Source organism: Sus scrofa, chromosome 8 (genome assembly GCF_054392235.1).
Source record: "Sus scrofa isolate SSC_HxYL_T2T_F1_AM1 chromosome 8, Sscrofa_HxYL_maternal_Yorkshire_Landrace_v2.0, whole genome shotgun sequence".
Lineage (NCBI taxonomy): Eukaryota > Metazoa > Chordata > Mammalia > Artiodactyla > Suidae > Sus > Sus scrofa.
The window spans coordinates 32,622,713-32,636,373 of record NC_139390.1 but is presented as its reverse complement, the minus strand read 5'-3'; the positions used below and the strand labels follow the sequence as shown (position 1 = coordinate 32,636,373).

Here is a 13,661-nt window from a genome sequence, read left to right as displayed (position 1 = left end):
AATGTTGAGGTTTCTAGTTCCGGTCATCTGAACTTACGTGAAGCAAGTAAATTTAAGTGGCAGACCCTGGCTGGCTGGTTTGATATTCCTGGGGAGGTTTGGCACTTTTATTTTGTCTGAGTCATTCAAAGATGAGTTGTCTTAGGAAGAGGAAGTTGCCCAGTGGGCACAGCTCGCTGCTTTACTTAGAAAGAATATAGTCCACTGTGAAATGAGAAATGCCCAGCCCTGCTTCCACCCTGGCAACCCTGTCCTAAGACAAGTAAGGCTATCTTGGTAGGAGGGACTGTGGGCTCTGAGCAGGTGAGCGGAAAGAAAAACTCTTGTCTCAAAGTTTCCAAGGCTTATCTATTTCAAAGCAAATGAGATAATGATTTAAAACTAAGGAGGAGCTGGCATTTTCTTTCACCCCCTTTTTACTTGGCAACACACAGGCAGCCATCTCAGACTGGCAGGCAGTTTGTTCTATTGAAAGAAACCGGGCTCTCCAGAAAAGCCTGTTAGGCCCCCTGGGAATGTCACAGGCAACACCAGAAAGCTCCCTGTTCACTCAGGGTCCAAACAAGGCAGCTACATCCAGAGTCCCAAAGGTTCATGCAAGTGACACGTCTGCCTGGACCCGGATCCCCAAGACTCTGTTCAGCAATGTTAGCGACACAGACATCTGGTAAGGACAGAGGGTGAAGAATACGTGTCTGGCACTTGGCTGGATCTGCTCTTCCTCTAAAGATGTCTAAAATGTCTATTGTTCCTTGGAGGGTTTCTTTCTCCCTCTGTAATTAATTACTATGTGCTTGAGAAGATCCACAGACTAGCAGAAAAGACTGAGTGCTGAAACATATGAAAACAATTAGAAAAGAAGTCCAATCACGTGAAACCTATAATTCAGCCCAAGAAAAAGTTTACTTCTCCAATGGGAAACACCAAGTCAGAGAACTCAAATCTCCGTGGCATTTTAATTCAGGGGAAGGGAATCTTGGTTCTTATTTTATCCTCTTAAACACAGAAATGTTGGCTTCTTTGGCCGAGTCCCATATTTGAGGGGGGGAGCGGTAATTAAGCTAGCTTCATCATAAACGAAAATAGAAGGAAAAGTCGTTCCTGCACTTCTGACTTCAGTGGCAACTCTAATAAATATTAACTCCACGTATTTATGAAGAAGAGCTATTTCTGTCCCTTGGTGCTAAGGTACCTCCTAATATCTTCTTTGATAGAAAGTTTGGGATTTCTCATGTGACAATGGAATAACGCGCACTTTTGCTCCTTCTTACATATTGTATTAAAAATAATTCAAGGAGGCCTTTGAGGATACTTGGGAAACAGCAACAAAAAACCAGCCTACAGGAGTAAAGCCTTCCTCGTCACTCACATGCCCCCTTTCTCACCTATGCCTTGTACTCTCACCATCTCTGCAAACACACACTTTCCAGGCTAAGAAATGGACCACAGGAAGTATCCTGGGGCCCCTTGTTGGGTTTCGGGATGTGGTGGCCAGAATTCATCTGGATGGCAAAGAGAGGAGACTGAGGTTCAAATGCTTTAAGAGACATTGGCAGGAGTTCCTGTCGTGGCACAGTGGAAACGAATCCGACTAGGAACCATGAGGTTGCAGGTTCAACCCCTGGCCTTGTTCAGTGGGTTAAGGATCCAGCGTTGCCGTGAGCTGTGGTGGAAGTCGCAGATGCAGCTCGGATCCTGCGTTGCTGTGGCTCTGGCGTAGGCTGGCAGCTGTAGCTCTGATTAGACCCCTAGCCTGGGAACTTCCATATGTGGCAGGCACGGCCCTAAAAAGCAAAAAAAAAAAGAGAGAGAGAGACATTGGCATATTTAAGTGTTTTACATTTTAATTTTCCAGGCACCAAGAATCCTTTTCTTCTTCATGATATGCATTTCATTCCAGTTATGTGAATTTCTGCCACATTAAAAGCAGGACCCTGAATGTGGATAAACTTAGAATGATTCTCGGCTCTGTTGTGGGCTGCACAAAGTCAGCAACAAGGACACAGACAAGCTAGTAGCATGGTCTGTATAAGCTTTTATGAGAGACCTAGCAGCTGAAAAATCTGTCTAACAAATGAATTCTGGGTGTTTGGAGCAGCTGTGTTTTGTCGATATTGGGAACATTCGCTGGGAACATACATTCTATCCATTTTTTTTTTTTTTTTTTTTTTTGGTCTCCCCTCAGCGTATGGAGTTCCCAGGCCAGGGATCAGATCTGAGCCACAGTCTCGACTCAAGCAGCAACTGTGGCAACACCAGATCCTAAATGCACTGTGCCCGGCAGGGGATTGGAACTTGTGTCCCAGTACTCCCAAGATGCCACTGATCCCACTGTGCAACAGCGGGAACTCTCTAAACTCCACTTTAAATGCTAAGTCCGTAGCTCCAAGGTGCAGACATTCGCTGACCTGCACATTTCCACTTAGTATAGCTAACTTAGACAAAACATGGCAAAAATGAAGCCAGATAACAGGAATATGGACAGGAGAAGAATTAGCATAGAAACATGCTATTCATCAACTAGACTTACATCTGTAGACTAACCATGATTCTATGGGAGTTTTTTGTGTGTGCTTTTGTTTTTTGTCTTTTCTAGGGCCGCACCCAAGGCATATGGAAGTTCCCAGGCTAGGGGTCTAATTGGAGCTGTAGCTGCTGGCCTTCACCAGAGCCACAGCAACGTGAGATCCGAGCCACATCTGCAACCTCCACCACAGCTCACGGCAACGCTGGATCCTTAACCCACTGAGTGAGGCCAGGAATCAAACCCAAAACCTCATGGTTCCTAGTCAGATTCATTAACCACTGAGCCACAAGGGGAACTCCTGTGTTTGTCCATAGAATGGAAGTTGGCATAAAAGACTTCACTGCTCTATTAGAAAATAAGCTTCCCAGTTACTGAGGAGGCATAGTGTGCCCGTGGAATCGCCAGCCTTTGCCCAGGCTCTTCTTTTTTTCTACGGTACCACAATTCCTGGGTGTGCTGAATTCTCTCAAAGTTTCTCCCCAATCACCTCCCCCAGCTTCTTTGGATGCTCTAAAGATAATACAAAGGTTCCTCAAAAAATTAAAAACAGAACCACTATGTGATCCAGCAATTCCATGTCTGGGTATATAGCCGCAATAATTGAAACCAGGACCCCAAAGAAATCTTAGCACTCCCATTTCACTGCATCATTATTCACAAAAGCCAGACTGTGGAAACAACCTAAATGTCTATCAAGGGATGAATGGATAAGGGTAATTTGAGATAATACACACACACACACACACACACAGGAATATTATTCAGCCTTAAAAAAGAAGTACATTTTGTCATATGTGAAAATGTGGATGAAACTTGAGGACTTTAAACTAAGTGAAATAAGCCAGTCACAGAAAGAAAACTACTGCATGATTCCACCTATATGAAGTAGCTAAAATAGTCAAACCCATAGAATTGAAAAGTGGCACGGTGGCTGCCAGGGGCTGAGGCAGGGCAAATTAGGGATTGCTCATCAACAAAGTTTCAGTTGAGCAGGATGAATAAATCCTAGAGATTTGGCATACAACATTGCACCTGTAATGAAGAACACTGTATTGTATTAAATGTTTGTTTAGAGTGTAGATTCCATCCAAGTGTTCTTACCACAGTAAAGCAATTTCTTTAAAGGAAAGAATAAATGGCAAAGGATATGAGGGAATTTATAGAAGAATCTTGAGAAGCCAATACATATGCTATGACATCCAACAGCATAGGTAATCATGGAAAAATCCATTTTTCAAAATGAGATTTTAAAAAATCAAGCAGATTGGCAATTTGAAAAAAAATACACCATAAAGATGATGGTATCTTTGGTTAATTTTAGTTAAAGATTTCATAGTTGTGATGAAAATGAAGGTACATGTGTCAAGAATATTAAGATTAAAATTTCTTGTAAATTCATACTCTTATCTGTGTCATCTACTGCCTACTTCTATTGTGCTCTGGGCTTAAAGACAGAAGCAGGAAAAAATCTGAAAAAAATGGCGAGGGGACATATTTCATTTTTGTATTCTCTGTGTCTAGTCTGGTCTTTGATACAAGTAGATGCTCGCATGATGTTGCAAAAGCATGTTTCTGACAAGGTTTCTGAACCAAAATTTAAAGGTTATCTGGATTTATTTCTGATTTTAAGATTCTATGATATTACCCTTCATTATTTCAGAAAACCAGAGAATTGCTTATAACACAGGCCTGGTTTTATGTTAGCGTTTTCTAGAAGCATGTACATGTTTAGGGCAGACATGCCTCTCGGTGGGGTACCACTGACAGGAGGAAGTGTATCTTTAGTGTTGCATCAATACAAAGCTACTCTGGCATTCCATCCATATAAGTCAGTGCTGGAACTTTCGGTGAAGACCTGGTCCACAGCAATCACCACACATGGAGTTGTACAGAGGAATGGAAGACATTTCATTAAGTGCGTTGGAGGCAGAACATTTCGTTAAGTTCTGTGGTCAGTAACCAGCTCTGAGACCGTCAAGACTTACTTTCTCTGATCCTCACTTTACTTGGCTTGAAAATGGGTATATCACCTGCCTTTTAGGATTAAATAAAACAGCAAGTGGCAAGAGAATTCAATTGCCAAACTGTTGTGAATTTCACCTTATCCAATAAATTTTTGTGTCACTATGATTTGTTAGGATCTTTGCGGTTATTCCATGAGAAAAACGAATCAGCTTCCCCAAACACTCCACAAACTGTGGAACTCTCATTTTCTGGGACTTCATTTGTTGAAGGTCTCCATCTCACCTGTAATATGAAGCGACCGGGACTGAATACTAGTGCCTTTGTTACAATTAAGAGAAGTAATTACTCCATTCTTTGTTTTCGAATCAACATGCTTGAGAAAATGAGTCAAATACACCTGACCTTACTGCTCCTTTGGAACAACGAATTAGGTGGATTTTTGTAAGTCAGCCACTCTTTCTCAAGAGAGTGTTCCCCATTCCAAAGGCACTATTTTCCAGTGATGTGTAAAGTGAGAGCCATTTAGGAGTAGTGTGAAAATTAACAAGCCATAAACAATTGAAAAATCAGATGTTATTACTCGGTCAATCCTGCAGCCCACAGGTGCCTAACCATCCACACTGACCAGGACAAGGTCTGCTCAAGCAGCATGAAGCTCACTCTTCACCTCCATTTAAAATAACCAAATACGCAGCAGACAGGCCCCAAGGCAAGGACTATTAGCTGTTTCGATTTGCTCCAGGTAGGAAATAACGATGCAACGGATAAAGCAGGAAGTGGGAAAACAAGATGGAAACGCCATCACATCAGCCAGATTCCACACCCCTAGGCATGCATAAAGCCAGCCAGGCCAGCCCTCGGCCTGCAGAGCTAACCTGGCAAAGCGCTGTGCTGCTGGCATGACCTTGATTCCAGCTTGCTCTAGCCTTCTCCGCTTTTGGATTTCAACAGCATCTTTTTCTTCAGCCTTGGGAGCTGCTGCCACCGTGGCCCCCTCTGGAGGAGGCTGTTCCTTACCACGGCTGGGGGAGAGTTCTAACCCACCATCAGGAGGCTTCCCACGGGGGTCCATTTGGCCAACGGGGTCCTCTTCACAAGAAGACCCCACTTCACTTCCCTCTTCCTCTATTGTTTCAGGATAGCTAGTGAGTTGGACAACATAAATTGACCAAACTAACCGACTGGGCTGAGGAGCAGATCACATGTCATCGATGGCCTGGTCATTCTGATATTACTTCCACTTAAAACAAAAAGTCATAGCATGCAATATGAGCCTGGTAATTAATGGGAAGGAAATTAAATACTGCCATTTGCTAATTAATACGATGCATCATAAACTCGATATTGATTAAAGAGGCTTTTCGAAATTGACATTGAAAGGCAAAAACTTTTTCCTGATAGGACGGTAAAATTCACGTTTTGTTCAATAATGAAAACGTATAATACAAGGTTTATTTAATGGGAAAAATCATAGATAATAAAGATAGACTATAAAGAATAACCATGCCATGATCGGGGTGGTTTTGCTGAAAGAATTAGACCAGGTTGTAAGTTTCTTTTCTTTTCTTTTTTTTTTTTTTTTGGACTATAAGGTTCTTGAAGGCAGGGATTCTATTTGTCATTGGGTCCCCAAAACCTAAGAGATAGCACCAAGCACATAGCAGATATCAATAAATACCTATCCACTGAATAAATGAATGCATAAATGTGAAAACACAATCAGAGATTAGGGGAAAGACGGCTTGTTTCTCTACAGAGATAAGTCCAATGTTTCTTCCATTTCATCACAACTGTTTTTCCATGTGACTTTTTTTAGTTAAGATTTTTAAAAATTATAGTTGATTTACAATGATCTGTCGATTTCTGCTGTACAGCAAAGTGACCCAGTCGTATATATATATATATATTCTTTTCCTCACATTATTCTCCATCATGTTCCATCACACGTGAATGGATAGCGTTCCCTGTGCTATACAGCAGGACCTCATCACATATCCACTCCAAATGCAATAGTTTGCATCTACTAACCATCCATGCCTCTCTTACACAATGCTTGAGCTTGTATGTAGATCAGTTTGCATCTGGATAAAGTCTTACTGCACCTAATCTAACAGGAGTGGGAGTCAGTCTCCAGAGAAGGACATGAATGGCAGATCTATTCTCAGCGTCCTGCCAGTAAAGCTGGTTTCAAAGATCTGCTTGTTAGACCAGTATTTGTTGAACACCTACTGTGTGCCAGGCACTGTTCCGGGCGCCTTCATGAAGCTTACAGTCTATCATGACAATCTCTCCCCCAAGATCTGTCTTGCCCCCATCTGTCCCCCGACATCAGAGGTCTAAAGTGGCTCGTGGAGCTCATCTGTGGCCAGGGGCTGTGGGTCCCGTAGTACCACCAGCCAGGGTTGGGGGCAGCGCAGCCCAGGCCTTACCTGAAGGGCCTCTCCCCACCCAGGGGGGAGGTGGCGGTACTCCAGCTCTTCCGATATTCCTCTCGTTCAGCTTTCTTCTTTCTCAGAGGCGCGGGGACATAGGCTGTCTGGTTGCTTTTGTTGGGGAGGTACTGGTTAAAAGGCACTGCTGATTTCGGCTCACCGTGGGAAGTCCGCCTCGCAGACATGTCATCCTTCTTCACATCTGGCAGCTTCCGATGGGGCAAGTCGGATTCAGAGTCGCTGCCTCTCCCTGGGAAGAGAAGGATGGGTGCTGAGAAAGTGTGCTGGACTCGCAATAAAGTTCCCATTGGCAAGTATGCTGTACCGGGGATGTGGTTAAATCTGTGGGTTTCGGGGATTACTTCCTTAAGTTATTCACTCAACCAATCTAAAGTATCAGTCTAAATTAGCCCACTCTGGGAAAAGCTCTCAATCCTAATCAGGACAAAAAAAAAAGTCAAATGAAAAAAAAAAAATAGAAGTAAGCGTAACTGTAGCTGAGTGTTGCAATTGACAACACGTTTGCAATCCAACTATATGCCTGCTCAGATTCTGCAACTCTCAAAAGAAAAAAAAAAAAAAAAAAAAACACATAAATTTACCAACGAAGTTTTTACCCAGCACCTGTTGTTGCATGTCTTACACTGTGCTAGGGATTCTGACACATAAGAATTATGAAGGATTTATGATCCTTTGTCTTTGAGGTGTATTTAACCAACTCACAAAACACCTGGAGAATATTAGTTCTCATCAAGGAGCACAGACAATATAAGAGCCATAGTAATTCACAAAGATGATCAGTATGGATTATACCAAGGGTTTGCCTTCCAGGAAATGGTGCAAGTTATAATAAATGCATATTCCTCTACTTCGGAGCCCTTCCTGGGACCCATAGGTAGAGGCAATCTTTTTTTCCTGTGAACATTATGGCCCGATGATCTATTTTTTCTTCTGATACATTTTGCTTTCTACCTTGTATTTTGAGAACAAGGGCATTATATCCTCCCCAGTACTTATCACGGTGTCTTTGCACACAGTGGGTATCTTCAAATGATCTGATGAGTCAATGAATTAATTTGGCTGGAATGTAAAGGAATTCAGGGCTACCAACAGCAGTCTTTTGTTGAGGAATAGCCCCCATTATTATATTGTACCCTTGTTTCCCGAGTTTCATCTCTTTAAAGATCCATGAAAACACACACCACCGTTAGAGGCAGCCACTATCTCAATGGTGGTTAAAAACTCTTAATCAATGAGAGCGTTCTGAATAGCTTATTCCACTCTGTTGATAGCAAAAAGAAATTGATCTCTTTACACTTGTGAAAAGAACCTTAAAGTACAAGTCAAAAAGAAATTGATCTCTTGACACTTGTGAAAAGAATCTTAAAATCCAAGTCGAGAGACGGAGCTGCTGAGCAGAATGGGCAGCGCGGGGCACGGGGGTGCGGGGGGGGTTAAGTCAGATCTATTTATTTTGAGCTCTGCCACTCACTAGCTATGCTACTTTGGCATTTGTCACTTTACCACTTCAAGCCTCAGTTTTCCAATATAAAGTGAGGAAAGTGATACCACCTACTTCGTAGGGCTGCTAGGAGGACTGGACACATGTAGACTACTGGTACCGTACTTGGCTCCAAGTAAGCGCTTAACAAGTGCATGCTATTCTTTATGTCCTAATAGTTCTGGATCTGTCACAAATGAGCTGTGCGCTCCTAGGCTTGTCTCTAAGACCCTTGCCTGTCCTTTTCTCTAAAAGAAGGAATGAAATGACCTCCTCTGGAGATTCAATGATTTAAGGACTTTTAAAAGATGGTAAAAGTTAAAAGCCTTGAACATAAACAAGTTGTTCATTGTTGCAGATGAAATATTCAGTTTATGAATTATTCATGCCACTTGCTTTCAGGCGCCCTTCTGAAGTTTTGACCATTTCATTACTTGTCGGTTTTTGATTCATAACTTAGCTCCCTTTCTATCCCTAAGCCTTTGATCAAGTATATCTGTCTCAGGGTCATCATAAAATATTTAGAGTCCCCTGCGAATGGCTTTCTAACAAACACTCATACTATCTTACCTTGCCAAGCGTCTGGATTTGTTTCCCCACTTGATATTATCCCCATTTTACAGAATTGGAAACAGAGGCCCAGAGAGACCCAAAGAGTCCCTTCTCCATGGCTAATAAGTAATAGCTTGGGACTCCAATTTCTGTCCTTTAGATTCCAGCCTAAGAAAGACCCCTAGTTGTTGGAAGGGAGAGGGATGTAACCCTGGGCGAAGGAAGGATCAGACTTTGCTAAAAGGATGGCATCATCCTCAGGTGCACTGCTGCCATTTCCTAACTTTGGGCATAAACAGAGAATAAATAGTTCCTTCCTTTGTGACAGGCTGCGCTTAGATAAATGGCCTTTGCGCAAAGCATCCTGACAAGGGAAGCCCTGTACTTTGTTGTATAAATGAATGGGAGAAAATGATTTTTCAATCCACGATGAAGGTTTAGCAGGGATTAGAGCTGCCTCTGTTTCCTCTGTTCTAAAATCCTATTATCTATGAAACTTACTTTGGTACAATATCTAAAAACACTTTCTCCAAAGCATACTGAGTGAGAGTCCAAAAAAGGTCAACACAAATAGATCACCTTTCTCGCCCCCCTCCCCCCACTGCCCCAACTGCCCTGTGATGAACGTCTCCAACAGACATTTCAAGAAGAGTTAATTTGCCAGTGGCCTGAGGTCTCAGTTGAGAGAAATGCAACCTTCTGGACTCAAAGACCTAATTGCAGCTCCATCATCTATTAGCTGTGTGAGTTTGCAAAATGTAAGCCCTCTGCACCTCAGGGTCCTTAGTGGAAACAAGGACCACTAATACAACTCTGGTAAATTGTTGTGAGGATTGAATGAGAGGGCATAAAGCAGCTAGATGGTGGTTGACACGGTACACTTTCCATAAGTGTTAGAATGCCTCATTTCAAGCCAAGACTTCAAAAGATTTTGACTTGACTTCATCCAGAAAACATGAAAATGTACTAGGGTGGCTAGTCCATCTATGCCCAACTTTGCATGTGATGATGACAGCAACATCTTTTTATCAAAGTCTGATCCTTCCCTTCCTCTACTCATCGCTTCTCTCCCTTCCAGCAACTAGCAGCTCTTCTTTTTTAAATGTATGTTTGCCATACACACCACCGACCCTTTGCTTTTTCATCTTCCTCTAGCACTTTGATTTCTCTCATTCCCTACTTCTCTCCCTTAACTCATCTTTTATTTAAAAGATAAGTATATCCTGGGAGTTCCTGTCGTGGCTCAGTGGTTAACAAACCCAACTAGTATCCATGAGGACGTGAGTTTGATCCCTGGCCTCGCTCAGTGGGTTAAGGATACAGCCTTGCCGTGAGCTGTGGTGTAGGTTGCAAATGTGGCTCAGATCCCACGTTGCTGCGGCTGTGGTGTAGGCCAGCAGCTACAGCTCTGATTGGACCCCTAGCCTGGAACCTCCGTATGCTGCAGGTGTGGCCCTAAAAAAAATATTGCAAAAGATAAGAATATCCCTTTAACAAAATATTTAAAAAATATGTTCGTAATTTGAAAAAGCGCCTGAGTGGAAGGTTTTGTATTTCCTCTTCAGTGAAGCCCATCAGTGGCCTCAGAGGAAATGGCAGTGATGGTGAGAGAGGGACCGGGCCCCTATCTAGTAAGATGGATTGGCTCTGGGGACCTACAGCCACCTTACCGGGTGGCTCTTGTGTCCCACGCATAGAATCATGGCACCTCTTAGGAGTGCAGCTCTTAACTGCCCCTATTCCATGGATGAGTGGGCCTCAATAGCAATAACATGAAAACTATCCGTACTGACCCAATGTGAAGTTGGAGAATTTCATGGTAAGACTTTTCCTAGTTGATTGTGAACCCTAGGAAATAAATTTTCAAGAACCACCACCCCCCCCAAAAAAAGTTCTTCTAACTTTGGAAGTGTTTCTTAGGACTAGCAATCTTCTCAATTATCACCCCTTAAAAAATAGACCATAAACTCTAATGAACTACAACCTCTCTTTGGGTAAAATTGTACCACACTTTTTTTTTTTTTTTTTTTTTGGTACCACACTTTTTAAGACGGATATTTTTAAAGTGTTGTTTTTCTTTAAAACCTCATTAGGTCTTGATTAGTTTACAGGAACAAAAGCCTGAAGGCATCAGGCTGATTGGTGATGGTGAAATCTGTGAGTTAAGAGACTTTCATGAAAAAAAGAAAATTCAAAACATTAAAAATTCTAGCAAGTAAAAAAAAAAAAAAAAAAGATACTTTCATGGATGGTGTTTTGTGAAGCTCAGTTTCATGTTTTTCTTTTATGGAAAAAACTTATGAAAAGATGTTAGCTTATCAATCTTAATTGCTGCAAACAAAACTGTGCCTCCAGCGCACATTAGTACAATATTAGTAATTACCATCTCAAATCCCTTCAAGATGTGGCTCAGTATAAACTCTGAGTCCCTTGAAGCAGGTGACAGAATAAAGGATCGATATTGCCAGCTATGAAAAACTAGGACGAGACAATAAAACATTTTAAAACAATCAACATTATATGGATGAAATCGTTTGGTGAAGACATGTTTCATAAAAGTAAAAACCTCCCTTTCCCTTAGCTTAAAGCTCCATTAGGTCATGCAGTTGGTATTGTAACCTCTAATACTGTGGGTGGTACTTAAGATGTCATGTAAAATTTTAGAAATGTTTTTCAAGCAGTTCACAATGCACCATAGAATTCTTTTGGAGTCACATACGATGTGGCCCCGAGGCTAATCTATTTGTTGGAAAGTTTAAGTACTAAACAAAAGCATTAGTTCAGTTGTTCTAGAATTTGAAAAATCTATTAGGCAAACAAAAAAGTGTGGGTAAATTAAGCTCAAGGGTATAAGCTTTGGACCCACACTTCTTGAGGCCAAGATTGTGACAGCACTTACTGACAGTGATTTGGGGCACTAAACTATGTTAGGAAGATTACTTAGCCTCTCTAAGATCCATCTGTAAAATACGGATAAGGAGTGTTTCACAGCGCTATGGAAGGACTAAGTAAAATACTGAGTATCTCATAATCTGTGCTGAGGATTGCACGAGATACCAGGGGTCAAGTCATTAATTCAGGGCCTGGGCACATTAAGTCCCCAAGGATTTCGTAACACAGACGTTTAGAGCTAAAAGGGATCTTTTCGCTATCAAGGATAATTTTCATCTCAGACAGAAGACTTAAAATCTCTAGAAACATTAGCTTCAGTCCAGCAATACATTAAAAAGAAATAGAAACAAATAGAAAAATTCCCCACCAGCCTTAGGGTCTTTCTGCAAGTTTACACATGCAGAGCCACGCCAACCCACGTTTTCTTCCTCAAAGCCCAAAGGTGCCAGAGAAGTACGGTACACAGCTTCTGGAAGATCTACATTCAATTTACATCAGGTTGCGCGACTGTACATTTTTGTAAAGAAAAATGATCATTCCTTTCAGGGGATATAAAACCTAAGGGATTTAAATCAAACCCAGCCTCAGAAGAAACAGGCGGTGTGGCTTGTGGTCTATCCATTAACGGCCACCTGCATCGCTCTAGTCAGTGGTCAGGGATCACAAGCATCAGACAGATTGCCAAAACCGTGCCAATTAAAGTGTCACAAATCCCCAGCTTCAGAGCCTTCCTAAGTGTGTGCAGTGTGTTTCCAGTTTGTTGAATGTTGATCTACTTTCACTTCTACGGTGTTGTACTCACTCAAACATCTCCCTTCCTCGTGCCTGGAGCACATAAGCCTCCGGGACACTTTATGAGCTCACGGTCTGCACAGCGCCTTGATTCCCTGAGACCCGGGGAGGAGTGATGTAACACATTTTCCAGTATAAGATATGCTCACTGAGGCCACGTTCAAACAAACCGCTGGCAACGCCAACCCAACTTCTCAGGACCACGACAATCACCACAAAGAGATTTCTCGGCTGCCAGGTTAGCGTTCCCAGGTTCCAGCAAGGTGGCGATGGAGCCCACCTTCTCAGTGCCAATCTCTCAGCTGAGGACAAGGGAGAGTTCTAAGATGGGACATTTAGTAAGGCTCCCACCTACCATCACTGCTTCCCCTGAGGACTACATCGGGCGAAGGTGTCTGCCGGGAACGGGAGCCAAAGGAGTCCAGGCTGTCGAAGGAATCATCTCTGCCATGTCGGGGGGGAGAGAGGGAGTCACTCCGCTCAGAGTCCCAGCAGTCGATGTAGCCGCTGTCTCGGATACTGCGTTTGGGACTCTCAATGTCATCAGTCTCCTGTCCGGAAAGAAAATGAAAGGATTACAGACATTACAGCAAATATCAGGAAAAGCAGTCTCCGGAGATCTCTAAAAAGTCCTGCCTACAGAATCAGTTTGGAAAGGCTATGGCAACCCGTTGTCAAATTGATGATCAGCCCCAAGTCAGCATTTCAATCTTCAACTCTTCCCTGCTTCAACTTTCTCAATCGGAAAATCACACAAATTAAAAAAAAAAAAAAAAAACTTCCCAAGCATCTCGTACTCCACAATGTTTAAAAAAAAAAAAAAATCTAAGGAATTAAGAAAAACAGATCATCGGGTTTGCATTCACAAGAATACAATGACAGATGAAAACAAAAAATGAGAAACTAAAACCTTAACCTTGACCCGTCTTTTGGAATCCATAACTGCATGTCTGTTCTGGGACCCAGCCCCTTATTAAGCTGCACAACTGCTTCTGTTTAT

The 13,661-nt window shown here is 42.4% G+C and overlaps 1 protein-coding gene across 50 annotated transcripts in view; it reads right to left on the bottom strand.

Annotated features, from left to right (window-relative positions):
* The window catches only part of LIMCH1 (LIM and calponin homology domains 1), a 357,562-nt gene that overhangs the window by 77,609 nt on the left and 266,292 nt on the right, over window positions 1-13,661 (bottom strand). For 43 of the 50 annotated variants that reach the window (XM_084971785.1, XM_084971792.1, XM_084971804.1 and 40 more), the window contains 2 exons: window positions 13,017-13,212; window positions 6,922-7,174 (listed from right to left, as the gene is read on the bottom strand). In XM_084971785.1, the coding sequence (XP_084827911.1) occupies window positions 6,922-7,174; window positions 13,017-13,212 (449 nt within the window). Of the gene's footprint in view, window positions 1-5,367; window positions 5,635-6,921; window positions 7,175-13,016; window positions 13,213-13,661 lie in introns of all 50 variants that reach the window. The other 7 variants (XM_084971777.1, XM_084971782.1, XM_084971778.1 and 4 more) reach the window with 1 other exon arrangement.